General features: G+C 45.6%; 1 protein-coding gene across 2 annotated transcripts in view; it reads left to right on the plus strand.

Annotated features, from left to right (window-relative positions):
* LOC146866499 (stimulated by retinoic acid gene 6 protein-like) overlaps positions 1–26,867 on the plus strand; it is a 484,943-nt gene that overhangs the window by 202,718 nt on the left and 255,358 nt on the right. For both annotated transcript variants that reach the window (XM_085636593.1, XM_085636594.1), the window contains one exon: positions 18,937–19,004. In XM_085636593.1, the coding sequence (XP_085492719.1) occupies positions 18,937–19,004 (68 nt within the window). The remainder of the gene's footprint in view (positions 1–18,936; positions 19,005–26,867) is intronic.

Here is a 26,867-nt window from a genome sequence, read left to right on the forward strand (position 1 = left end):
AATATAATAGATATAATGTCAGAAATACAATATAGCGTCAGACCGGGATGAGGTACGGTAGAACAAAATCTGAACTTTTACTTGTTGATTAATAAGTACACTGTAATTGAGAAGGAAACCATTCATCTGGCCTTCATGAACCTCAGCACAGCTTTTACTACAGTAGACAGATTGAAGCTCTGGGCTGTGCTGACGGACATGGAGGTAGATGATGTCCTTGTAACCATTCTGCATGAATTGCATGCAGGGCTTGAAGCCTCTGTAAGATTCAGGCCCAATGGAGAGAATGCACCACACACTTTCAGTTGGAGAGGAGAGTGCGTCAGGGCTGCATATTGGCTCCCATGCTTTTTATTCTTTATATTAACCAGTTAGAGAAGTTTTAGGGGAACATTGTAAAGATGTCACACAGGTTGGGAACAAACAGATCCCATTATTACTTTACGCAGATGATACTGTACTTAGAGCACATACAGCAAACCCCCTTCAGCTTTTGTTAGACCGATTTTATAATTTTATGGAGAATCTGGGTGTATTAATACAAAATCATATACCATGGTGCTGGGGCTGAAACATACTAAAACTAAATCCTACTCAATTACCGGTCATGGCATCGATAAAGTGGATACATTTTGTTATCTTGGAAATTTGCTAGATTGCAAAATGATGCACATGTACAGTCATTTAATAGGACAGCGCATAGTATTGATGAATTCTCTAGGCACTTTGGTCATGTTCATATTAAGTCTATAATGGACCTCTATACAGCTAAATGTGTGTCAACAGTGTTATTTGGCGCTGAGACATGGGGTTATAAGCCCTGTCACCCTATACAAGTTGCAGAGAACAAATTCTTCAGGAGGATTTTGAGGATCCCCTGAGTGTTCCTTCAGAGATTGTGCATGATGAATTGGGTGCAGGATACATTTCTGATTATATCCAAACCCGTACCATATTACTGTGGTTCATCTGTTTGGCTGAAAAGCAATTTGGAATTCAATAGGAAGATACTAAAACCCTGCCTGGGTCTGGACCATTGCCATCGGATACCATGGGTGCAATATGTTAGGGGCATTTTGGAAGATCTGTATAGGCCAGAACTATTAACTGACTCCAAATCAGATGTTGTATGGGTGAAAGAGGTATTCCATGCACATATTCAAGAAAAAAGGTTGCATTGTCTAAATGTTTGTGCACACAGCATGCAATGGTGAAATCTGTGAGTAAAATGTAATTGTATTTAAATTTAATGCTGGATATGCCAGTTTTGCACAGACAACTCCTAACATATTTTCGCCTGAATTTGTTGCCACAACTTTTAGCGGGGTGGCATACACCTACGGATCCCCTGCAGTGAGCATGTTCAATGGCTTTTGCACTGGACACTTTATGTATTGTTTTTGTCTGTCCTAAATTGGCTAGTTTACGTTTTAGGCGAATTCGTCCCCTCCTTTTGCCAATTAATTTTTATCCAAGTGAGGCCTGCTCTGCTAAAGCTTCAATTTTTAGATAGTTTTTATGTTTATTTTAACTTAGCATGGTTCTTAGCAGGGGTGTTTCATTCTTATTAGTAAATTGTAATATTTTGTTTTTAAAGGATTTTAACTGATGCTATTGAAATGTTTTTATTAAGCACTTTTATGATTTACTGAGTTCAAGTGAATAAAGTTATTTTGATGATGATGATGATGACTAAGTCCCATTCTGAGAAAATTTCCAGCGAGAAGTCTCCAAAGGTCTGAGCGCCAGCAGACCAAAACTACTTCAGGTATCTGGCCTTCAGTTCCATGCATAAAGGGGTTTTCTTCTAAAAAAATGATACCTCATTCTGCATTTGGACTAAGAAGAAATGTAAGTGTTATTCTTAAATAGCAATCCCTTTATGAAGTGGAAATTTTAAAAATGTTTTTACTTCCAGACTCTCACCAGGACCAATCTTCTTAGTGTATCCAACCCATGTTCCATTGAGGTAAGTCACAAATTACGCCTAGGGGGCGTGGCCAAGCCACCAACCATTATGGCCATTGTGAAGCTCTGGAGCAGATAGCCCTTCTCTTGAGGGTTACTGCATCCATCCTCCCTCCAGCCGACCAGCAATGGGGAGAACTCACTCCCGGTCCCCCGGGATCGCAGTGAACTCTTCCAGGCACCTGATGCTCCCTCGACTGCTGGATTTTGCTGAGGGAGGTTGCGGTCCAGCCCATCTCGGAGGCCCTGCAGCACCAGGGGCCACGGTAAGCCTGAGGCCGAGGCTGCAGTGCCTCGTTAGGCCTGACCCGCCCTCTCAGCACTTCCACCCTGTGCTTCTCTGGCCCTGCAGTGTACTGTTCCCGACCGGGGGGAGCTGCTGCGGCTTGCTTTGGAGGCCCTGCGGCGACAGGGGTCGCGGGTGAGCCGGAAGCTGAGTCTGCAGTGGCTCGCTCCCCACCCCTGACCAACCAACAGCTATAGGCTCAGACCTCTTCCTGCGACCCCACCAGCCAGTCCGCTACACCTGCTCCTACGGAGGCTTGTAGGGGGTGGAGGGACACGTCTTTATTGCCTTCCCCATGTCTGTATCTGGCTAACCGCCCTCATCGTCCGCGTTCGGAGGCCCATCACGTGGCTTCCGGCCAACCTCATCATGTGCTGGCAGACGGCACGACAGGGCCCACTAGGCCGCGTTTTGGCCTACTCTTCTCTGAAGAGGCATACTGCCCCACCATTGCCCTGCTTGAGCTTAGGACTGGAGCCCTTCGCTGATCAGCTCGTTGCCACCTTAGGACATCAATCAGTAAGTACCTGCCTGCAGTTCTCCCCACGCCTTGTATTCGGCCTGACTGGGTACCCCCTCCCACTTTAAAGAACTAAGCACTGTTGCTTCTGCTGGCCTGCTACTCCACACAACAATCTGTTGCCTGCGCCTACTGCTCTACCAGCCTCATTGCTGGCACCTCATCGGGAGGTACACCTTGGGCGGTCTCTCCTTCCATCAGTGGAGCCGGGACCCCCCACTGCACACAAGCTTGGCGACTACCTCTGCCTTTCGTCTGACCTTATCCTTCAGCACTTCCCAATGCTGTGCCATAATGGGTCGTGGAGACCCCAAGCACCTTAAGCTTACTTTCAATCGCTCCAAGTCAACCGGACATAGCAACCTTACATTGGATGCTAGGACGAACGCGAGGCAACAGAGCACACCGACCCTACAGAAGGTATGGCATCAATCATGGCTGAACTGCAGGCCGGCTTCCTTGCCCTTAATGCATGTTTTGACACTCTTGCATGCCAGCTCGATTGCATGGAGGAGCGCCTAGATTTGCATGGCACCTATCTGGACACCGTGGAGGAATGCTTCTCCAGTCTGGAAGACTCCCCACCACACTGACCCATCAATTGAATAAGACAGAGCGCCTCTTGAAGGCTGTAGCTATTAAAAATTAGGACTTAGAGGCACAATCCCGCTGGAATAATCTACGCATTGTCGGCCTGGCGTAGATGACCAATATGGGGTGCCCTAAACACTTTGTAGAAATCCTCCTAAACGATTTATTCGATGCCCAACAATTTTCATCTGACATTGGTGGGGAGAGGGCACACAGATCACTGGATCCTCGCCCTCCACAGGAGTACCTCTCTCACCCCATTGTGGCTCGCCTTTTAAATTACAGAGACTGCAACACTATCCTATGTATGGCTCAGGAAAAATCCCCTCTGTAGTACCAAGGCACCACAATCTAGATCTATTTCGACTTCACAATGGCAGTGCAGGAAGCACGATGAAAGTTTGCAGATACGAAGGCTTTGCTTAGAAAGCACAAGCTTAAATATAGTATGTTGTACCCAGCGAGACTTTGTGTAATGACAGATGGCAAATCACGTTTTTTTGACACCTCTGCTGATTTGCAAACAGCTGGGACTCAGCAGACCATCCTCGAGACGCACCACCCAAGAAAGGGCTTCTCCAGACCTCAATGTGCTGTACTCTTTCCCCACAGCTAACCTGGCTGTTTTTTCTCCACACCTTATGGATGGTTATATTCACACTATAATGTTGTCAATGCCTTGTGATATGTTTGTTTCCTACCCTCTCCCCATGTGTAACCCTCCCTCTCTTCATTGCTGTATTGTTCGTTATCCTCTTTTATAATGGGCATCGAACTCCGATGCATTGCACGCTCCCCGAGGAGGATTCCATTTCTCAAATTGTTGAGGCCTTTGTTCGTTGATTTGGTTTTGTTGGGATCCATTAGCTCTCTTATGCCTGGTGTGGGGGACTTTTGGAATCTCACTGAGATTGTTCTAACTCTCTGTTTCTGTAGCTCTTCCCTTCCTTTTCTTCTAGTAGGCTGGATGAGGCAGGTTGCTAAATATTCTATACATCCTGGCACACTTGACAATGACTCACTTTACATTGATGAGGGACACTAACCGATCTGTGGACCTGGCATCCATTACCTGGAATGTCTGCAGATTGAACAATACCCAATAGGGCAAATTGGTGCTATCATATCCTCAACGGGGAGTATGAAGCCTTACGGCTATAGCGGTTGACCTCGAAGCTGGGGAACAGGGTACGAGTCTCGGCAACGATGCTCAACATCCTGTGATTCTGGGCAAATCACTTAATCTACCCGTGCCTAACAAAAATGAATGTGTCCGTCTGGAACGCAACTGGTGCTCATTTAAAGCACTCTGATACCTGATATCTTCGGATCTAGTTTGCGCTATATAAAACTCTAAAAAAGAAGGAAAAAAACAGCACAGTATTAAAATGGCATACCTGCAGGAAAACAAACTTCCTCCCCAAACATCTCCGGCATTTGCATCACCGTAGGGCCCCCACTGCTACTTTGCTAATTATAACTCCTACTCCCGGGGGTCTGTATAATTTTACATAAAAGCCTCCCCTTCATGCGCCATTCTACCATTATAGGTGGCCAAGGCCGTTACATTTTAGTTACCTGGACTATGCTTGGGAGAAGGATTCTCCTCTTTAATATCTACCCAATAAACACCAACGACCTCCTTTTTTCCCAAAATATATCTTTTCTGTTGGATCAGTTTCACTCAGATGTTATTTTATTGAGAGGTAGCTTGAATTTATTGTTAGATCCCGCTTTAGACTTCTCAAGTGTTAGTCCGGGAGGCCAGCCACGCTCGTTATGCACCCTTCAAGATATCATGCACACATATGCCCTCAAAGACGTTTGCCGCCTTCGAGACACCACAGCCCCGGGCTACTACTTTTACTCTGCTCCGCAGTGTGGGCACGACTAGACTTCTGATTTATATCAGTGGACGGTAGTCCCTGGCTCCGCAACATGTAGGTACTCTCACAAACCCTTTCTGACCAGGCGCTGATAAAATTGCTACCCACCCACCCGTATGGTGAGGGTTGGAAGCATCACTGGCCCTTCCCGCCTCCGCCCTGCTGGACGAGGTTGTTGGTCTGAGCTCCGCAATGCCATCTTTGAGTATTTTGAAATCAATACAGGCAGGATCTGCATTTATAAAAGTATTGCGCGCTCTCCGCGGCAGTCGGACATGGATGGAAACCGAGCCTCTCTCCCCTCTCCCTCATCTTCACACAGAAGCTCTGTCCTTTTGGAGGAATTTCATGATCTAGCTAAAAGGAAATTTGCGTTTCTCAGTAAACATACTGCAGCTCACAGATACGCGAGGGTGAACGCCCTGGAAGAACCCTAGCACGTCTATTGCACCCACCACACAGTTCTGGATATATTACTGAGCTTGGCCTGGATGATGGCTCCCGAGTCACGACAAATGAAGACATAATCCAAGAGACGGTATTGTACAACAAATCTTTTTATTCCACACGATTGACCTCTAATGCCACAGCACGACAGGCCTACCTCGAAGAGGTTGCCATGGTCTGGCTTACCACTGGTCAATCCCAATGTGTAAATGTGCCCTTCACTGCTGAAGAGATTGCTCAGGCAATAGTCTCCTTGGATGGTTCGAGGACCCCTGGCCTCGATGGCCTTACTAACGCATTTTAAAAAGCGTATACACTCATTCTGATTCCCCTTTTATGGGATGTTTATGCGGCGGCCCTCGACAGAGGGGTCCTCCCCCTACCATGCACGAAGCAGCTATTTCCCTACTGCCTAAGATCGGCAAGGACCCTACTCTTTGTTCATCTTATAGGCCACTCTCCTTGCTTAACTTTGACAATATAATCCTTGCCAAAGCCATGGCTAACAAACTATCGTTGTTACTTGAACAAATATTTTGCCCCATACAAACGTGATTCATACTACAGAGATCCACTTCACTTAACCTCTGCGCGTCTTCTCTGCTTTGAGTACAGTTTCCCGAGAGACACTTGAGGTGGTGGCACTTTTAGATGCAGAGAAGGCTTTTGATTCTTTATAGTGGCCTTTTCTCCATGCGACGTTACAAAAATTCACCATTCCTGCGAGATTCAACACCCTTGTCTCTCTGCTATACTCCAACACCACTGCCCGTATCTGAATTAATGGCTCCATATCCAGCCCCTTCCCTATTTCCTGAGTCACTAGACAGGGCTGACCCTTGTCGCCTTTATTATTCATTATCGCCATGGACCCCCTGATTAATCATTTACAAGAACACCACCTGCACCAGGCCTTCAATATAAATCAGGGCCACTTCTCGTGTCAATGTATGCTGACGACATACTATTATTTGTGAGGCACACCTCAGATAATATAACCCCTTTAGTGCGGTATATCATTAGATTCAGTACTCTTTCGGGTTCGTGTATAAATTGGGGAAAATCAGAGTTGTTCCCTCTCGCCAATACTAGTGTTCCTCCCAATTGCGACTACCCTTTTAAATGGCTGGCGGATACCACTAGATACTTGAGCATTGTTCTGTAAAGGGACATATAACAAATTATTCACTTAAAATACGGTCCTGCCGTGGATGGGTTTACAGCAAAACACACACGATGATGGACGGAATGTTGCACATTGTCAAAACATTCACCCCCAGCCACAGATCTGGGTTTAATCCATCGTTATTTTGCTCACCACACCACCCCAGTTCAGACATGGCCATATGCAAATCGGTCTTGACCCTGTGCCTCATGGGAACAGTCCAGCCCGAACTGCCAAGCCATGTCTTGAGCCGGGAGATTGAGGCTGTTGCGCTGTGCGAGGGGTATTGAAGGATTTTTTTTCTCGCTGTAAGGTTGCTTTTAATATCGTTTTTAGTGTGTGCATTTACTGTGTTTTTAAGCATTTTAAAATAACTCACTCTTAAGGCACATTTATTCTCTCCCCGCTCCCCTTCATTGAGGCATTTTAAACGCTGCACTTACGTTTCCTGGCTGTCCGCCCGCCATCTTGGAGGTAACGTGGGGAGCAGTCTAGCGTCTGCTTCCCACACGCTACTTAGAGGGCCATGGCGCATGCGTGCAGCGGACGCACGCAGCGGGCGCACTGGCGGCGCGCCGAAGTCGCGCCAAAGGCAAGCCCGTCGGCGCCCATCCGCGCCAGGACACCGCCAGGCGCCAGGGATTAAGCCAATTCTACACTCAATCACTTGAAGTGCATATACACATATAGTGGGGCAGAACTCAAGCTCATTCAAGGTGAGTGTCGCCTGACCAGCTTGACCTGCCCCAACGGGGGGCTGCATTCCTTGGAAGGGCCCATCTCCTGTATACAATGCAAATTCCAAAGTAACTGTGATATTGAAATCCCACAAAATGCCCCTACCACATCAGCTTGTGGACAGTGTGATATCGCACCCTCTGTCCCCCTAGACACTAATACCGCAGGCAATACCCCGATCCCTCAGACCACACATGGCCACTTCTGGAAGGGCCTTCTGGGTAATGTTAGATCGCTCCCAAAACACGCTTTAGAGATCTGGGATATATGAAACACTGATTCTCCTGATGTGGGTTTCCTGACTGAGACTTGGCTGAAACCCTCCAGCTGTCCCGATATTAAGATCGCCATTCCAGAGGGGTACAGAATCTTGTGGCTTGATCGGCAGCTGAAAACCGGGGGGGGTGGGGGGGGGGTTGCAATCATTCATAATGAGCATGCACAAATTACGATGCTTGACCAACGTACCAACTCCCAAATTGAAATTTTGCTTTGCCCCACATGATCTATGGAGAGGGGCTCTGGTGTTTCGGCCTCCGGGCCCTTTAAAGGACTTCTCCACACAATTAATGGAAATAATAGCCCCTCATGTCATTGCCTCTAATAACTTCCTATTATTAGGAGATTTTAACATACATAGGGAAAATCTTTCGCTTCCCGAAATATCATCCTTCTTCGCTGACCTTTCCACCCTTCACCTCACAAAAAAGAATGATGGCCCTACACACACAGCAGGCCACACCATTGATATCATCTGCGCCAATACTGACCGGCTTACCTGTGGAGCTCCCCGCCCTATGTGCTGGACGGACCATGCACTCATTAATTTTCAAGTGCAGTGTTTCCAGGCGCCCACTATAACGGCAGCACACACCCAATTGGCCTACAGACAATGGCACAAAATCAACCATGAGTCCTTTTCATCGGTCTTTATACCCCCCAGGTATCCTCTGACCAATAATAGTGAAGAAAATCTTACCCTCTTCAACACCACTGTCCTAGCGACCATCAATTCCATTGCCCCGGTAAAGACTTGTACTAAAGCCCCTAGGAATACTCTGGCTATCTGGTTTACCCCCGAATTAGGCACGACAAAAAGCTGCTGCAAAAATTTGGAAAGAAGGTGGCGTCGCACCCACCAAGACACGGATAAAGCAAATTACATAGCCGCACTCACCCTATACCACAACAAAATCAAACAAGCCCGCAGATCGCACATAGCCCAGCAACTAAGACAGGCAGGTAATTCCCCTAAAATCCTTCATCAAATTTTGCAAGATTTCATTTGTCCAAAAGCATGTGAATTGGATAACAACCTCTCCCAGTCTCTCTGCAACAACATTAGCTCTTTTTTTATACAAAAAATGGATCCATTTACGATAAATTCGCAAGTACCCGTCATGCACCCTTGCCTGATGACACCCTTAAATCCCATAATGCCACCCATACAACTCTACTGACTTTCCCACCCCTCTCTAGGGATGAGACCATCACACTTTTGTGCAATGTTAAATCCGGTTCCCCTTTAGATGTTATGCCTGCAAAAATCTCGGCGCCTCTCGCACAGGTACTCGCAGACTCTGTTAGTCCTCTTTTTAACTTTTCTCTTGGAAGGGGTCTGGTCCCCCCCACTTGGAAAGCAGCCCAGGTCATTCCATTGCGAAAAAACAATAAACTTCCAATGGATGACCTCTCCAACCTCCGTCCTATCTCCCTTCTGCCCTATCTGAGCAAGGTCCTGGAGAAGCATGTGAATAAACATCTCTCTAACCATATCGAAGCAACCGGATACCTGGATCCGTCCCAATCAGGATTCCGCGCAAACTACAGCACAGAGACCGCGTTGGTAGCCGTAACCGACTACATTAGACTTACTCTTGATCAGGGACAGTCTGCCATCCTGGTCCTTTTAGACCTCTCCGCTGCGTTCGATACGGTTGACCATCTGACCTTGCTCGGAAGACTAAAAGAGACTGGACTTGGAGGAATGGCATTGAACTGGATTACCAGCTTCCTTTCCAACCGCACACAAACACTCAATGTAGGCCCTTTTCGCTCTACCACCGAAAATCTGACCAAGGGTGTGCCACAGGGCTCCTGTTTGAGCCCCACATTATTCAACATCTATGTGGCCCCCCTTGCTTCTCTTTTAAGATCTCTCGGGTTCATCCCCATATCTTATGCGGATGATACCCAACTTATCTTCCCATTTAATAAATCCTCTCTGACAGCCCATACATCTTTTGCCTCAGGTATGTTGGCCATCTCGCAGTGGATGAGTAGCAATTTTCTCCAGCTGAATGCAAATAAAACGGAGATCATCCTCTTCGGAGATGCCCCCATCATGTGTTCTCCCACTTGGTGGCCAACGGAACTGGGCCCTGCTCCTCTGCCCAAGTCAACAGCAAAAAATCTGGGTGTGCGCTTTGATCAGGCTCTGTCTATGAAGGACCATGTATCTCATACAGTTAGCGCATGTTTTTTTACTCTGAGCCTTTTGAGGAAAGCCCTTCCCTATCTCCCGGACTCTCTCCACAAGACACTTGTTCAGGCACTCGTACTGAATAAATTGGACTACTGTAATGCTCTCTTGGTCTCTGCTAATGAGTCTGCGCTTAGCCGTCTGCAGGTGGTTCAAAACACTGCGGCACGATTAGTTACTAATGCCCCGTATAGATCAGCTTCACTCCCTCTGCTCCGACAACTTCATTGGTTGCCAGTGCGGAAACGGATCAAGTTTAAGCTCTGCTGCTTGACACACAAAGCACTGTGGGCACCCGGCCCCCCATATCTGGCTGCGAGACTCCACCAATATACTCCCAGTCGCGACCTGAGATCCTGTTCCAAATCTCTGCTACCTACTCCGAGAATTAAGAGAACACGGTTAGGAGGTAAATCTTTCTCCTATCAAGCTCCTATGATCTGGAATCAGCTCGCCCTTCCCCTGAGGCAATGCTCCAACTACCTTAGGTTCCGAAAGATACTGAAGACCACCCTCTTCGCAGAATGATATTGCTTCAGCCGCCCCGCACTGCCTTGTTAGCGCCGAGAGACCCCCTTGGGGGTGATTCACGCGCTTTATAAACTATTAACATAACATAACATGTCTTCCCGGGACCGGAATCAAGCATCCTAGGACCGGTTTCGGAGTTTCATCCCTCTTCAGCCAGGATAGCTTGACTCCAGTGGCGTAGTGGGCACGGGTCCCACATCTGGGCATACCCTTCCCACACAGGGCGAACAGCAAAACACACATGATGATGGACGGAATGTTGCACATTGGCAAAACATTCACCCCAGTCATAGATCTGGGTTTAATCCATCGTTATTTTGCTCACCACATCACCCCAGTTCAGACATGGCCATATGCAAATCAGTCTTGACCCTATGCCTCATGGGAACAGTCCAGCCCGAACTGCCAAGCCAAGTCTTCCCTGGACCGGAATCAAGCATCCTAGGACTGGTTTCGGGGTTTCACCCCTCTTCAGCCAGGATAACTTGACTCCAGTGGCGTAATGAGCACGGGTTTACAGCACAAATAGAACGCTGGCTACGGCTTCCCCTCTCAATAGCCGGCTGCATAGCCATCATAAAAATGACGGTTCTTTCCCCAATTTCTATATTTATTCTTAAACATCCCTAGCCCCTTAACAAACTCATTCTTCACCCTCCTGCATAGCCTCCTTCAAAAACTAGTATGGGCTTTGCCGCAGACCTTGGGTTACCTGGGACACCCTCACTCTCCTGTATGATAAAGGCATCTATTGCTTGGTTGCCCAGGCACAATTTGCATATTTGTGGTTTCATCCAGATGCTCATCTGCCTTATTTTAAACCAGAGCGTGATTTGGCAGACCCCATACCTTGAAGTGCGCTATCAGCACAGGGCCGCCTGTTGGACCCAACATACATTCAGACGCTATCTACCACTTGCTGGGCCTGGCGGAAACTTAGTGGGACACTGGGTCGAAATTTCTTATACTCCCCCACTCTCCATCTCTCCTGGAACCCATGGTTATCACTAATGACTGAAAAATTGGTGCAACGCACCATGACTAGACATAATCTTCACACTTGCGGCGATCTGTTCCCCAATGGAACATCATGCATTCTGACATTCCGACAATGGACAAATTTGTTTTCAACAGACTACATGGTACACTGCGATCATGTGTGCCACTTATCACCTCGCCCGAAGATTTCTCCCCGCTCACTCTTTTAGTAAGAGACCCAGATGGGTCACATTTGGTCACCAAGCTTTACCATGTGTGCACGGCTCATAAACATTTCCACGACAGTGGGGTGCGACTGCGCTGGGAGGAAGATATAGGCCCTCCCATAACCGATAAGGAGTGGGTGTATTGATGGGTGCAAATTAAACTAGTATCCCTCAGTCACGATCATAAACTATTCAATTTTTGCTTCCTGCACAGAACCTACACCAACCCTGTTGGGCTTGCCAGGATTGACCCCTCCAGGTCCTCCCTTTGCCCAAACTGCTGTTCTCCTGGATCAGACTTCCCGCATATGAACTGGACCTTCCCCGCCATTGCCAAATACTGGACTGACGTGTTCGGTATCCTTTCATAGATGATTTCACTAATGCTAAACCCCTCTCTATTTATGGCATTGCTGGGCAATGTTTCATCCATTGCAAAAAATGTTTGCAGGCTATCCGCTATTACATTGCTACTAGCAAAAATTGGGGTAATGCCATACACCTCACCTCCAATGTTGGGATTCCCAGCATGACTTATTGTGACGTAACAGGCGAGGTCTATGCTACTCTGCAACCTCCATCTGCTTGGCCCAAAGATATTTGGCAACCATTCTGCTCCTACTTGCTTTCCCCAGACTCTGACTCCCCGGCCTCAACCCCATTAACAACCATTATGACACTAACCTCATGTCATACCATCCTGGACACCAATACCTGAATTCACTTAAAACTCTCAATACTCGGCACTTAACACAAGCATCTTTTTCTATGTCCCCCCAAACAACAATCTACTGCTATTGTTCTGTATGTGGGGCATTGCCTCAATATATCATTGTGTCAAGATGTGTGTATAATCTACCATTGTAATGTCTATAACCACATCCCTCTTTTTTTCTGTTTTTCCCGTTCATTTCTTTTGTTGGAAATCATTAACTAAAGCGTTATTTTATTTTTTAATTCAAAGTACACCTAGGCCCCTGGCCATTGACCATTGACATCCATAGGTGTTTTGCTATTTTGCAATGAAATCTGTAAAAATTCATATAATCGGTTCCCCGTTTTGATTATTGTCATTTTGGTGTCATTTTGCTTATTAAAATGTTCTCTATTTTTTAATTAATTGAAGTAGAATTTTTCTTGTGTTGTGTCTTTGACTTCTTAATTGTTTTGATACTACAAATTCCTTTACACACTTTCTCTAAGTCAAGTCTGTCTGTCTGTGCCATAGCTATCAGGGGTTTTGCTCAATTATTAAATTATTAAACCTTTGACTGGACCTCACATGTCAATGACTTTATTACTTGTGGTTGGTGGACTATCATCCACACCAACTAATAATTCAGTTCCTTACACCATGCTATCTTCATTTCAAGTAGGGAACATTTGCTATACTACCATCCATTACCTTCTCGTCCGTTTCCTCCCCACAGCAAGTCCTTACTAAATGAGGCTTCTGTCTGCCTTCTATACAGAAGTGGTCTATCAGCCTAAGAAATACAATTTAAACCCTTAAAGATACAGTACGTTTCTGTCTAAAAAGACAGGAAATTACCAACCATCTTTAGGATGTGGTTATTTAGTGCAGTTCCTGTCTGTTATTTTGTCCATCAACAGTGTTCAATAATCTAAGTGTAGGATTTATATTTAAATATAGTTCAATGATTTATGTGGAACACGAGGGCTATGAGCATCCCCATGTCGGTGTCTGAGTCAGTGTGAGGGAAATCTGATGATCTGGCTTTTCATTACTTACAAATGGGACCTATTCCAGCTGCCCTGCTTGCAAAGTCCAGTGACCGTTCTTACTTCACAGAGTGCTTTACATGCTGACATGCATAGTTTGTACAAAGTTTGTGCATTCAGGCTGACTGTGGAGTGGGGTGCGGGGAGTGCATAGTGAAAGTGACTTTATGCAGTTCACTGATTCCATTTTATTGGGTGTCGGCTTCCTGCAAGATTGTGTGCATTGCAAGATTTTGCCTGTATTGCCCTCTGTGGTGCAGAATACTTGGATATTATTGACCCGTGGTACTGTTTGGAGTTGCTCCATTCTCCTATAAGGAGATTAAAAAATGCTCTAGAAAAGACATCATGTTGAGGGTTCCCCTTAGTTTCCTGCTTGTTCGCAGACCTAACCCAGAACTAACACAGTTCCTTCCTGGGCTACACTGCAGGACATGATCCAGCCGGAATATGTTGCAGCATTTCAAGGCAGGCAATCCCCTCCAAACAATCTAGTTGGGGGAACCAGGATGACATCCAGGAATAGGAAGCTATCAGAAGGCACGTTATACAGCGAATGGATCTCAATGAGGTCTGACAGCAACTTCTTGTTCCCAGAATCTGAACAGTAGTATGGGGTTGGTTTTCTTTTACATTATCAGGGTAAAGAACCGGAGTCTCTTCCACTACATGCTGCAATACAGAAAGTGCTGACAAGAAAATGGAAGAAGGTGGGCTGGCTAGTCTTTTCTAAATCACATATGAAGAGATGCCTATTAAAAGATATTAATTAGTTTGTTGCCAACAGGAGTAAGAATGGTTTATTTAACGTCTGGACAATTCTCTCAAGTAGACATCAACAATCATGGTTGCACAATTAAGCTCTTGGATGTTCTGCCAAAGCAATTTCAATACTTGGAGCATCAGCAGGCTCTAAGAAGGGGAATACAGAAACTTCTAGTCAAAGCAGCTATTATGCCAGTGCCATGTGCAAAATGGAAGCAAGGCTGCTACTCAATAATATGTCTGGTGCAATAAGGTCTACTAATGACTAGCTTTGGACTTTAAAATAATACATTGTTAAATTTCAAGATGGTGATACACCAAACAATTATCCTTCATGACTCCTGGGGAACATCCTTGGATCTCCAGGGTACCTACCTACACATTCCAATTTATCTGGAGGCACAAAGATTTATCCACTACTTTGTCCTCAGTTTTGTGTCCACCCCTTCAAGTTGGCCCCTGGTCCAAAGGTCTTCATGAATGTCCTTTCAGCATCGGTGCGTATTTTGCATTCTGAAGGTTTTCAAGTCTTTCCATAGCTAGATGACTGGTTGGTAACATCATCTACTTTTTCCATGGCTTTTTTGGACATTGGAAGAGTATGCAGAATTGTCCAGGAAGACATATTTCTGGTCAGCATCAGGATATCAAAACCAGCCCTATCAAAGACTTTATCAGCGCTTTCACCTTGAACAGAAGTGGGGAAGGTGTTCTTCCCAGGGTTGAGAGCAATACGGTTGTCCTCTCATATTCAAGCCCTGCTGAAACTATCTTCGGCTCCATACAGGGAATGTTATAATTCCAGTGACTCAGGAGATCAGAGTTGGCTAGATCTGAGAAACCTAAAGAATGGTATGTCACTGATTCCCCCATCAGCTCTAGTACTTGCCACGAATGCCAGGAAGTTGGCTTAGGGAGAAACACTAGAGGATCTATCACTACAGCGGCTTCCAAGGGAGATCAATATTTCCTCCAATTGGAGGAAGCTCTCAGTGATCCTCAAAACTCTTGTACAGTTTTCTTGCATGCTCAGGGAAAAGGATGTGTGTATTCATATGGACAATCAGGTGGCTCACAAATATGTCAATCACCAACTGTGTTCTCGAATTCCAAGCCTGTTAGAAGAGGATTGGATGATAGGTTTGTGGGCAGAAAGGAATCTTCTTTCTCTGAGGGTTTGGAATGTTAAAGGTTAGCACTACAGGCTAAGGGGTGTTCTGTTGAGGTAGCTCAGTGCATTCAACAATCCTGTTGCCCTGCTACTCTCAAAGTCTGCATCCGTCATTGGCGAAATTTGTGGGCAGAGAGGAATCTTCCTTCACTGAGAGCGATTTACTTACTAGGGGAAGAAGAATGCACGTGTATCAGTTGAGTCAGATCTTTCTCTCATCAAACTTGTTGTGTCTCAAATCAATTGTGTTTCAAGACATTGTGGTCACCTGTGGTTGTCTGTTGCTGCCCCTCTTAGCCTCAGAGGTGAATGCTATTCTTCTGAACTGCTATCCTCTAATTCTGAGCAAAAGAGCTCGGGGTCTGAATGCTTTATCTTTTCCGTGGCCCAGGGGTCATCTACACCCTTTCCCCATGTTCAGGTTATTTTGATCTAAAAAAGTGAGGGTTTTGTTGATAGCTCCTTATAATCTACGACAGCTGTGGTTTTCCAGTCTTCTTCAGTTATCAATAACTCCTCATTGGATCACCCTGTTGAGCTCCTCATCTTTCAGATATCCTGTAAGAGATCAGGGTATTAGTTGAGCTGTTGAGAACCCACGTCTTAAAATAAATACAATCCTTGTGAGGGTGAGCCACAAACGTCAGTAAATAAACCTGTGCTTAACCTTCTGGTAGCTTGGCACAAAGCAGTGAGGCCTAACTTGGAGGCAATGAGTTAAATATTTATGCAGCAGTCAAACAGCAATAAAGTGGAAATACAACACAAGAAAAATCCCAAACCCCTTTAGAAAAATAGGGTACATTTTAATACATAATATAACATCAAACTGACAAAAATTAGATAAGTAGAACCAGAGTTTTGAAGTTTGAAAGTCTAAAGTTCAAGATAGCATCAAAAAGTATTAAGCGCCAACCGCATTCATCAAGTTTTGCTTGACAGTCAAACGTTAAGGCCAATCTCAATAGAGATGAGTCAGATACAAGTGACCAGGTTCGTCCCCGTGAAAAGGTTTGCCTTCGGACTTACCAATATTAAATGCAATATGCGTTACATGAAAGCAAAGGTAGCGGAAATGCACCATATCAACTAAGACATGGAGCATATATTCTGTCTCCTAGCACTGGTGCCCTTATGGAAATAAAGACATTTCTCCTCATTACACTGAGGACATTATGGCACAAGCCAAGGTTTACAGACCTTTGCAAATTTAGGATTGTGTCAAAAACCATGGGTGAATGCATGGAAATGCTCACACTCCACCCATGGAACACCTCCCTGCAGCAACGCAATGCAAGGCAGTGAAATGTGCTGCCTTGTGTTACTTTGAATTTATTAAAACACACAGATCCACATAAGGTGGCTTTGAATGGCATAGTAAATCCCAATTAAGGGCTTGTGTTGCCTTGCATCGCATTGTGTGATGGAAGGACAACACAAGCCTGTAGTGCCCCTTAGTCTCTGGAATGGAAGTCAAAAATCCTCAGCGGGGCAAAGCAGCAGGCTGCGGCCAAAGAAGCCTCCAAGTCGTTGGATAGCCAAAAGGCTAATGAGAAAAACCTACTGAGTAAGTGTATCGTCAATCCTTTAAATTCTATGGAAACATTTATAGTGATACATGCAGCATTAATATATCAATAGCCAGTGCAACCCAATTAGGAATTGCTATCAGTGTCTGGGACACTGTTGTAAATTGTATTTTGCGAGTGGCAAATTGTGAGTTGCAAAGCGACAAACTTTGCGATTCGCAAAATGTAAGGGTCGTACATCTGACCCTAAAGTTCTTGCCTTTTGAAAATATAGAAAACAGTAAAGTTGAAGTTTGCAAAAGTCAAGTTAATTTTTTTATTGATCTTTTGTTCAGGTCAGCAAATTGGGGAACAGTGTGCTTTGCTATGCTTAGATCCTTTTTTTGCGTTTTTTACTGATGAAGACAGTTCTTAAGTTCTTAGGACTTCTTCATCTTCTGTGCCAAAGATTCCTTCACTTTATGTAAAATGTAGTTCTTCCCTTATTTTTGCTTTACCCTTCTTTGGTGGAACAAAAACTTTGGCATACACTGGATGTACAAAGAGTTTTCTCAGTTTACGTAAATTGAGGCTCTTTTTTTTCGCAAAGTGAAAGTCTATCCACATCGACCAAGAGTCACTGGATTGCATTTTTTATAACATCTGGTTATCAAAACTAAGGCTTGGAGTTGCCTGGTCTTATACAAGGTGGATCCACAAAGATCTTGTCAGCTTCTTGGGTGGTATTCAGAGGGGGGCATCAGAGATATGTGCTGTATGCTACTTAGGCATCACCTAACCCATTTATAAACTATTATCAGTTGCAATTGGCGGGTTCTTGGTCTTCTAATTTTGAAACACATATATTGAATGCTGTTTTGAAAGCAAAGCTTTTGAGTTCTTAAGAATTGATTAGTATCTTAGAATATTAAGAGGTCCCTTGAAGACAATAGAGTAGCTTATAATGGCTGGTATAAGCCTTCTGCTCCAACATTCCAATGTTTGTCTTTTGTATCTCCCTTTTAAATTTAGAACAATCTACCCTCAGTGGGTGGAATGCTCTAATAGCCTTATAGCCCTTATGTCTCTGGTTATACCTGTTGTGAAGGGCCTTCACCCTTGTCAAAGGTCATCATGGTGCAGGGCCTTAAACAACTGGTAGAGCCTTCAGAAGCAGGCTATACGGCTTTATTAGAACATTGGAATGTTGAGAGCGCCACTGAAGATGATGGAACAGCAGTGGGATATGAACAGTGGTATAGCCCCACTGCTGTCAACATTTCAATATTCTAATCAACACCACAGTAAATATCTTGTGCATTTGTTTGTGATGCCTTTTGAATATCCAGGAAAGCTTTGGTATATCCTCCTCTAATGAGGACTGGGACAAGGAGGTATTACCTGGTTGCTTACCTGTAATCTTCATTCCTCTGAATCCTATCCTTCCTCATCACAAGCCTGAATCCCTTCAACCATTCCGGGGTTTGTTTTCTATGGTGTTTCTGGTATCCAAAAGGGAAAAACACACAGTTAGTTGCTTGGTTTTAAACAGGAACTCCATTGGAAAGCTCCACGCTATAATGAGTTTAAGTGAGAAGTATTCCTAAGGGTTTTAATTTGGTTTTTTAGGCTGGTAAAGCACTTCTGTGTGGGAGGTAGTAGCCTTAGTAAGGACTGTGATGCAGCAGATTAAGACTTAGAGTAATGAACATTACTAGTAAATAACCGGACTTGTACCACGATGGACACACATTTAGCTAAAACTGGCTACGAATTATATTCACTGTGTAACAAAATCCATATATTCCTCATGGCATTGAAAATACGGGTGAGGGCATGCATGCACCTAAATCAATGAGGCGGTACTGTTGGTATTAACATTAAAGTGTGAAAATCAATAGAGTAACACATCTACTTTATGTTTTTGCAGGAAGAAGCTTTGGTACTGCTGCGTCACCAGGCTGATTACGTAAAAAGGCTAATGAGAAACCCTACTGAGTAAGTGTATCGTCAATCCTTTAAATTCTATGGAAACATTTATAATGATACACACAGTGTTAGACCTGGCCCCTTGGTGTGGTTCTCCCTTCCATTTGTTTGCAGTTGCCTCATGTGTTTTTGCTGGTGTTAGATGCTTTGGGCACTGTGCCACTGCTATCCAGTGCCACAGTGCAAGTGCTCCCTATTGTAAATTGATGTATGGATTAGTGATTCCATGATTGACTGATTTGGTTTACTTGTCAGACCCTAGTACAGTGCACCAAGAGTTCCCAGGGCTTGTAAACCAAATGCTTCTGGTGGGCTACGCCACTGGAGTCAAGCTATCCTGGCTGATGACGGCTGATAGCCAGAAACCGGTCCTAGGATGCTTGATTCCGGTCCAGGGAAGACATGGCTTGGCAGTTCGGGCTGGACTGTTCCCATGAGGCACAGGGTCAAGACTGATTTGCATATGGCCATGTCTGAACTGGGGTGGCGTAGTGGGCAAAAGAACGATGGATTTAACCCAGATCTCTTGACTGGGGGAGAATGTCTGCATTGTCAGCATTCCGTCCATCATTTGTTTGTTGTAACGCTTTTCGCCCTAAGTGGGATGGGTATGCCCAGACGTGGGTCCCGTGCTCACTACGCCACTGGAGTCAAGCTATCCTGGCTGATGACGGCTGATAGCCAGAAACCGGTCCTAGGATGCTTGATTCCGGTCCAGGGAAGACATGGCTTGGCAGTTCGGGCTGGACTGTTCCCATGAGGCACAGGGTCAAGACTGATTTGCATATGGCCATGTCTGAACTGGGGTGGCGTAGTGGGCAAAAGAACGATGGATTTAACCCAGATCTCTTGACTGGGGGAGAATGTCTGCATTGTCAGCATTCCGTCCATCATTTGTTTGTTGTAACGCTTTTCGCCCTAAGTGGGATGGGTATGCCCAGACGTGGGTCCCGTGCTCACTACGCCACTGGAGTCAAGCTATCCTGGCTGATGACGGCTGATAGCCAGAAACCGGTCCTAGGATGCTTGATTCCGGTCCAGGGAAGACATGGCTTGGCAGTTCGGGCTGGACTGTTCCCATGAGGCACAGGGTCAAGACTGATTTGCATATGGCCATGTCTGAACTGGGGTGGCGTAGTGGGCAAAAGAACGATGGATTTAACCCAGATCTCTTGTCTGGGGGAGAATGTCTGCATTGTCAGCATTCCGTCCATCATTTGTTTGTTGTAACGCTTTTCGCCCTAAGTGGGATGGGTATGCCCAGACGTGGGTCCCGTGCTCACTACGCCACTGGAGTCAAGCTATCCTGGCTGATGACGGCTGATAGCCAGAAACCGGTCCTAGGATGCTTGATTCCGGTCCAGGGAAGACATGGCTTGGCAGTTCGGGCTGGACTGTTCCCATGAGGCACAGGGTCAAGACTGATTTGCATATGGCCATGTCTGAACTGGGGTGGCGTAGTGGGCAAAAGAACGATGGATTTAACCCAGATCTCTTGACTGGGGGAGAATGTCTGCATTGTCAGCATTCCGTCCATCATTTGTTTGTTGTAACGCTTTTCGCCCTAAGTGGGATGGGTATGCCCAGACGTGGGTCCCGTGCTCACTACGCCACTGGAGTCAAGCTATCCTGGCTGATGACGGCTGATAGCCAGAAACCGGTCCTAGGATGCTTGATTCCAGTCCAGGGAAGACATGGCTTGGCAGTTCGGGCTAGACTGTTCCCATGAGGCACAGGGTCAAGACTGATTTGCATATGGCCATGTCTGAACTGGGGTGGCGTAGTGGGCAAAAGAACGATGGATTTAACCCAGATCTCTTGACTGGGGGAGAATGTCTGCATTGTCAGCATTCCGTCCATCATTTGTTTGTTGTAACGCTTTTCGCCCTAAGTGGGATGGGTATGCCCAGACGTGGGTCCCGTGCTCACTACGCCACTGGAGTCAAGCTATCCTGGCTGATGACGGCTGATAGCCAGAAACCGGTCCTAGGATGCTTGATTCTGGTCCAGGGAAGACATGGCTTGGCAGTTCGGGCTGGACTGTTCCCATGAGGCACAGGGTCAAGACTGATTTGCATATGGCCATGTCTGAACTGGGGTGGCGTAGTGGGCAAAAGAACGATGGATTTAACCCAGATCTCTTGACTGGGGGAGAATGTCTGCATTGTCAGCATTCCGTCCATCATTTGTTTGTTGTAACGCTCTGGTGGGCTTGCAGCACTGGTTGTGCCACCCACAGAAGCAGCCTGTAAAAGTGTGTCTCAGGTCTGCCATTGCAGAGCCTGTGTGCCGTCTGGTACTGCCTTGCTGACTGGGCAAGTGCACCACTTGCCAGTCCCTAAACCTTCCCTTTTCTGCATATTAGTCACCCCTATGGTAGGCCCAAAGGCAGGGTGCATTGCAAGTATAAGGTAGGACATGCCCTGGTGTGTGTGGCATGTCCTAATAGTGAATTACAGCCATTTTTGTTTTTCACTATTGCAAGGCTACCTGTTCCCCATAGGCCAGAATGGGCAGTTATATTATAACCTCATATAATCCTAACTGACTCAGGGAACTAGGTAGAAATTCAAGTTTAATATGCCTGAACTCAGAATGATAAAATGCATCTTTTAGTGAAGTTGGTTTTAATATTCTGTGTTTGAAAATACCACTTTTAAAAAGTAGGTATTTTCTTGTCTAACCATCCAAGCCTGCCTCTGCTAGGTTGTGTATTCCTTGTCTGGAGTTTGAGTGACAGGGGCTGGGGGATTCCAGGAGACCGGGTGAGTCAGCACAGGGCTGAATAGAAAGATTTGCATGTAGATGGGTGGGAGGAGTTGCACCTGAGACCTGAATAGGGCTGTGCCTTCCCTCCACAATGCTGGCTCCACCTCCTGTGTTGCGTCTGATGTCTGTGCCCTGCACTGTGAAAGGAAAGAAGGAGTCATGTCAACAAAGTGCTCCAGGACTGACCAGAACTGGTTTGGACTAGGCAAAGGCCTCTTTGCCTTCAGAGAACAAAGAGAAACTGAGTATAAATATTGGGACCCAGACCCCAGAACTTTAGATCACTTTGGGAAACAAGAAGAAACCTTTGATGAGGAGAGGAACCAGAGAGACTGAGGAGAGATTATCCCTAAACTTGAGGGATTGGCCTGCAGTTGTTGCCTGACTGCCAAAGAGAGGAGAAAGGAACTTTGTGTGTACTTTTAATCAACTTGTGAAGGATCTCCAAGGGCTTGAGAAAAGAGCTTGCCTCCTGCTGAAGTCTCAGGGACAACAGACTTTACCAACCAGCTCCCCAAGAGTTCTTTGGAAGTGCCTGCGGTTGTGCTGGGCTTTCTGAGGGACTGCGTGTCGCAAGGAGCTGGAAGCGCGACTCACGAGCAAGAAGCGTGACGCCGAACTGCCGCTGTCGCTTCACAACGTGAAAGTGCCCCGAATCGCCGGAGAAGAGGATCAACGTCGCATTGGACTCCGCCGCATCACCGAGAAGCGTGTCTCAGGGCCTGTCGCGGCTCAGAAGAATCGTTTTGTCTTTGCAGGGCCGCCGAAGCGCCTCACATCGCCGGAGAAGATGATCGACGTCGCATCAGACACCGCCGCATCACCTGAAAGAGTGTCGCAGGGCCTGTTGCGGCTCAGAAGTATCATTGAGTCACCGCACGGCTGTCGCATCGTTGCTGAAGTGTCTCGCATCGCCGGAGAAGAGGATCGACGTCGCATAAGACGCCGCCGCATCACCGGGAAGCGTGTCGCAGGGCCTGTCGCGGCTCAGAAGTATCGTTGAGTCGGCGCACAGCCGTCAGGGTGTGCACGCATCATTTCGCATCAAAAAGAAGACGCCATCTTTGTCTCATTGTACTGGATCTTCATCGCATCACGGCGTTGCGAGCCGCATCGCCACTGAAGCGCAGTAAGAAACCGGCGCATCACCTCCCCTCGCAGAGAAGAACTGACGCATCCCCTACGCCATTACAAAAATGGGGTTTTCCCAAGGAAGTCAAGGACCTGGGAATCGAATTAGTACAACAGACAATGGTCCTGACTCAGAACTTTACGAATCAGCAGTATGTCATCCAGTTCATTATTTGTTAAGCTAAGAGCTAAATACCATTTCGTAGAGCTCAAAAAACTCAATTTTGATACTTCACCATGAAGCGATACAACATCCACTGATTAATTAAACGATATTTATTTATGTACAACAATTTTGGTTATATAAAAATTCGGCGCATGGTTGCTCCAGAGGGAACGTGCATAAGATAAGGGTGCTAAGAAGTGAATGTGTAAGGTGAGAGATTTCAGAGAATAGTGGAGAATAAGGTAATTAACAAAAGTACACGGTTTACAATTCACCGTACAAGGTGTCCTGGTCACGTAACAATGAATACAGTCATAATTTCATGTACAGAATCAAATTCATATTTAGCACGTTGGGTGAGGGACGTGTACCAGGCTCATTTATGAGGGGGTGTCGACGTTTCGACCCGTCTTAGGGTACAGAGGTAATTTAATGCCTTGACCATGCGGGTCTTCTTCAGGACAACAAGGGGGGTGGGCAACCTGACGGGTTCCTCAGCATAGCTTGAGAATCTAAAAACAAGGGGCAAAACAATTGATCAGGATGTTGTATCGCAGATGCGATTAGCAACAGGCAAGGCGGGTGTGTGCTTACCTAGTGTAATTCCAGGGGTGGTTCAACCATGGATTGCTAGTGGCAGTAGTACACTGACCATACGTGTGCTCTGGTCGGATTATATTTCATGAAACACCGGAACTGAAAATTAAATAAATGAACAGTGTAAGGGCGAAGTCGATTCGCTCAAATACGGAGATGGAGAATGGAAAGGGAGAGTGATGTTAAAATAATAATAATACCTGCGGCGCGGACTCAATCCGTTCTGCAGCGTATTCACAGGGAAAGGACTTCAACTTAAGCTTCTTATTTCCGAGTGCTGGCCATTCTAAGGGACAAGGTGATTGATATAAGTATCAATTGGACAGCGTGGTGAGCTAAAAGGTCAAGAGGGCCTACCATCGTCCTTACCTGTCTCAAGTACAGGATGTGTTGCTCGTGGCGTCTCAACCGGCGTCTCAACCGGAGGAAATACGGGCGCATGCGCCCTAGACATATAGCAACCGGGTAACCGTACACGTAGTGACGGTGCGTCGGTAAGAGTCAGAGTGAAAAGACTCACCGAGGCGTTAGGTCTGTAGTTCCAAAAGGGCTACTGATCTAAGTCTGAACTCCAGAAGACTTGAATCATGGTCTATAGTACCAGGAGAGCATAATGATTTAAAATTGGGGGCATGACTCGTGGTTCAATAAAATCATTGGTTATGTCACGCATCGATGAGATATGACAATCATGATAATTCTCGGCAATTCAGGGATCCATAGTACCAGGAGAGCATAATGATTTAAAATTGGGGGCATGACTCGTGGTTCAATAAAATCATTGGTTATGTCACGCATCGATGAAATATGACAATCATGATAATTTTAGGCAATTCAGGGATCCATTTAGATGAATATACAGTTCATGAGGCACCATCATTTCTTCAAATACGTAATTAACACCAAGGACTAACGGCGACGGACAGTAGAACAGCAGTTCCAACACGTATACAATACATACAATTACATTCAATTAGGCATAGGCTGTAAATGTAGAGGCCTAAATGTTACAGTATCGACCAAATGAGATCCAGGGCACTCAATACGGGGGGGAGAGAAAAGAGAAACATATTTCACACTATTAATCAGTGTAACCAGAGATGGTATCCTAACCGGTACTCATAATGGAAATCTGTCTATTGATCTCCTCCAGCTCGTTCAACCCTCTGTGGATGGTGTCCAAGGAATCTATCCATCTACATTCCCTTCTGTTAAGTGTAATGCTGAGGTCACCTCCCCTGGGATTTGGCTTGATCTTTTCAAGGACCCACCATTTAAAACTGTCAGCCGCATGATTGAACTTTGTAAAATGGTCGACCAAGGGTGCTCCCACTGTTTTGCAGCGTATACGGCTGCAGTGTTGGAGAATGCGACACTTAACTTTTTGAGTCGTCTGACCCACATACATAAAGTCGCATGGGCAGACAATTGCGTATATGACATCAGATGAGTTACAGTTACTGAAACCCTTCAGAGTGTGTACCTTTCCGTGGTATGTGAATGTGTTAGTTTCTTTGGTCAGAGGGCAAGCTTTGCAAGATCCACACTTATGGTGTCCCGTAACGGACGGGACACCCCATAAAGTGGTCTGACCGATATTAGGTGGCATGGGTAATAGAGATTTGACCAAATGATCTCGTATGTTTTTCCCCTTCCTGAATGCATGTAGGGGGATGGGCATGTTATCCAATTCGTCGGACACTAAGTGCCAATGTTTGTTAACTATCTTTTTGATCTCATTGCTCTTTGTGCAGAATGTTGTGACACACACCAAGCGATCTTCTTTGGTGGTCTCTTTAGATTTAGGGGTCAACAGAAATTCCCTATGGTTATGCATCCCCTACGCAGCAGTAGGGACCCAACGCATCACCGTTCTTGCGTGTAAGGAACCGACGCATCACCTTCCCTGCAACACTTGTTGTATAGCTTTAAGCATCCTAAGATACATTGAGCTCAAAGTGTCGCATTTTAACATCTAAAGAGAACTAAGCTAATTCTACCATTTATGGACAGTATTGTGGATTTTTGTCGTTTGTGGGCTTGTGATAAGTCTATATAAAGAATACTTATTTTTTATATAAAACTTGAGTGGTGTCCATCTGTAGTGTTGTCACTTGGTTACTGTATGTGTTCACAAATGCCTTACACACTGCCTCTGAGATAAGCCTGTCTGCTCGTGCTAAGCTACCAAGGGGGTGAGCAGGGTTATTTTAGAAGTGAACCCCCTTACCCTGACTAGACGCAAGGGTCCCTATTTGTCAAAAGTACCTACCTCCGCCAACTAGAAACCCCCAAATCTAACACACAGCAATAATATATCAATAGTTAGGATTCTAGTCGAGCCTAGACAAACAATGCACATTGAAGTATCCATGCACACATGGAGGTTGTGCAACCATATGCTGTCCTTGAAATGAGTGAGTATATTAAAGTAAGATTATGGTATTTCTTCTAGAAAAAAAAACATTTCCAATGTTATTCTAAGCCTTTTCTTCCTTTGACCTAAAATGGCCCTTACGTGGTCTTAACATTTCATGGTATTTGGGAGTTATTTGTTCAGAGGGATGCAAGCTGCACTCAAATAATAAACAAACTCCTCAGCAGGGTGTACGTCACTAACTTAGCCTGTGGTTAACCCTCTGGTTGCTTGACGCAAAAGCAGTCAGGCTTAACTTAAAGGCAATGTGTAAAGTTTGTATGCACCACTGAAACAGTAATAAAGTGAAAACAAAACACAAGAAAAGTCCCAAACCAACTTAGAAAGATATAGTATATTTTAATAAATAAAAAAATCACACCACAATGAACCAAACCCAATCAGTAGAACCGGAGATGTGTATTTTAAAAGTTTTCAGTAAAAATAGCGTCCAGAAGCAGACTCATTGAATCAGAAAGGATCTTCAGAAAGCAGCTTAAGACATGGCTTTTTGGCATCTCCAATGCTTTGTGGTATTCACTCATTCTCTTATGCACTCTCCCCCAAGATTGACTATGCTTAGACAGCCACATTCATTGCCGCTCAGCGCCAGGATGCTCCTTTGGGAGTGGCAGCACGCTCTACAAGTACAATATTAAATTTAATTCAATTTGTTGCTGTTCATTGTGGGCGGTCACTGTCGGCGCGAAGAGCAGGTCTCCTTGGATCTTCGTGTTGGTGGTCATCACAAGCAGCAGAACATTGACGCGAACAGGCCTGCTTATGGTTACGA

This window comes from Triturus cristatus, chromosome 2_1, assembly GCF_964204655.1.
Source record: "Triturus cristatus chromosome 2_1, aTriCri1.1, whole genome shotgun sequence".
Taxonomy (NCBI): Eukaryota; Metazoa; Chordata; class Amphibia; order Caudata; family Salamandridae; genus Triturus; species Triturus cristatus.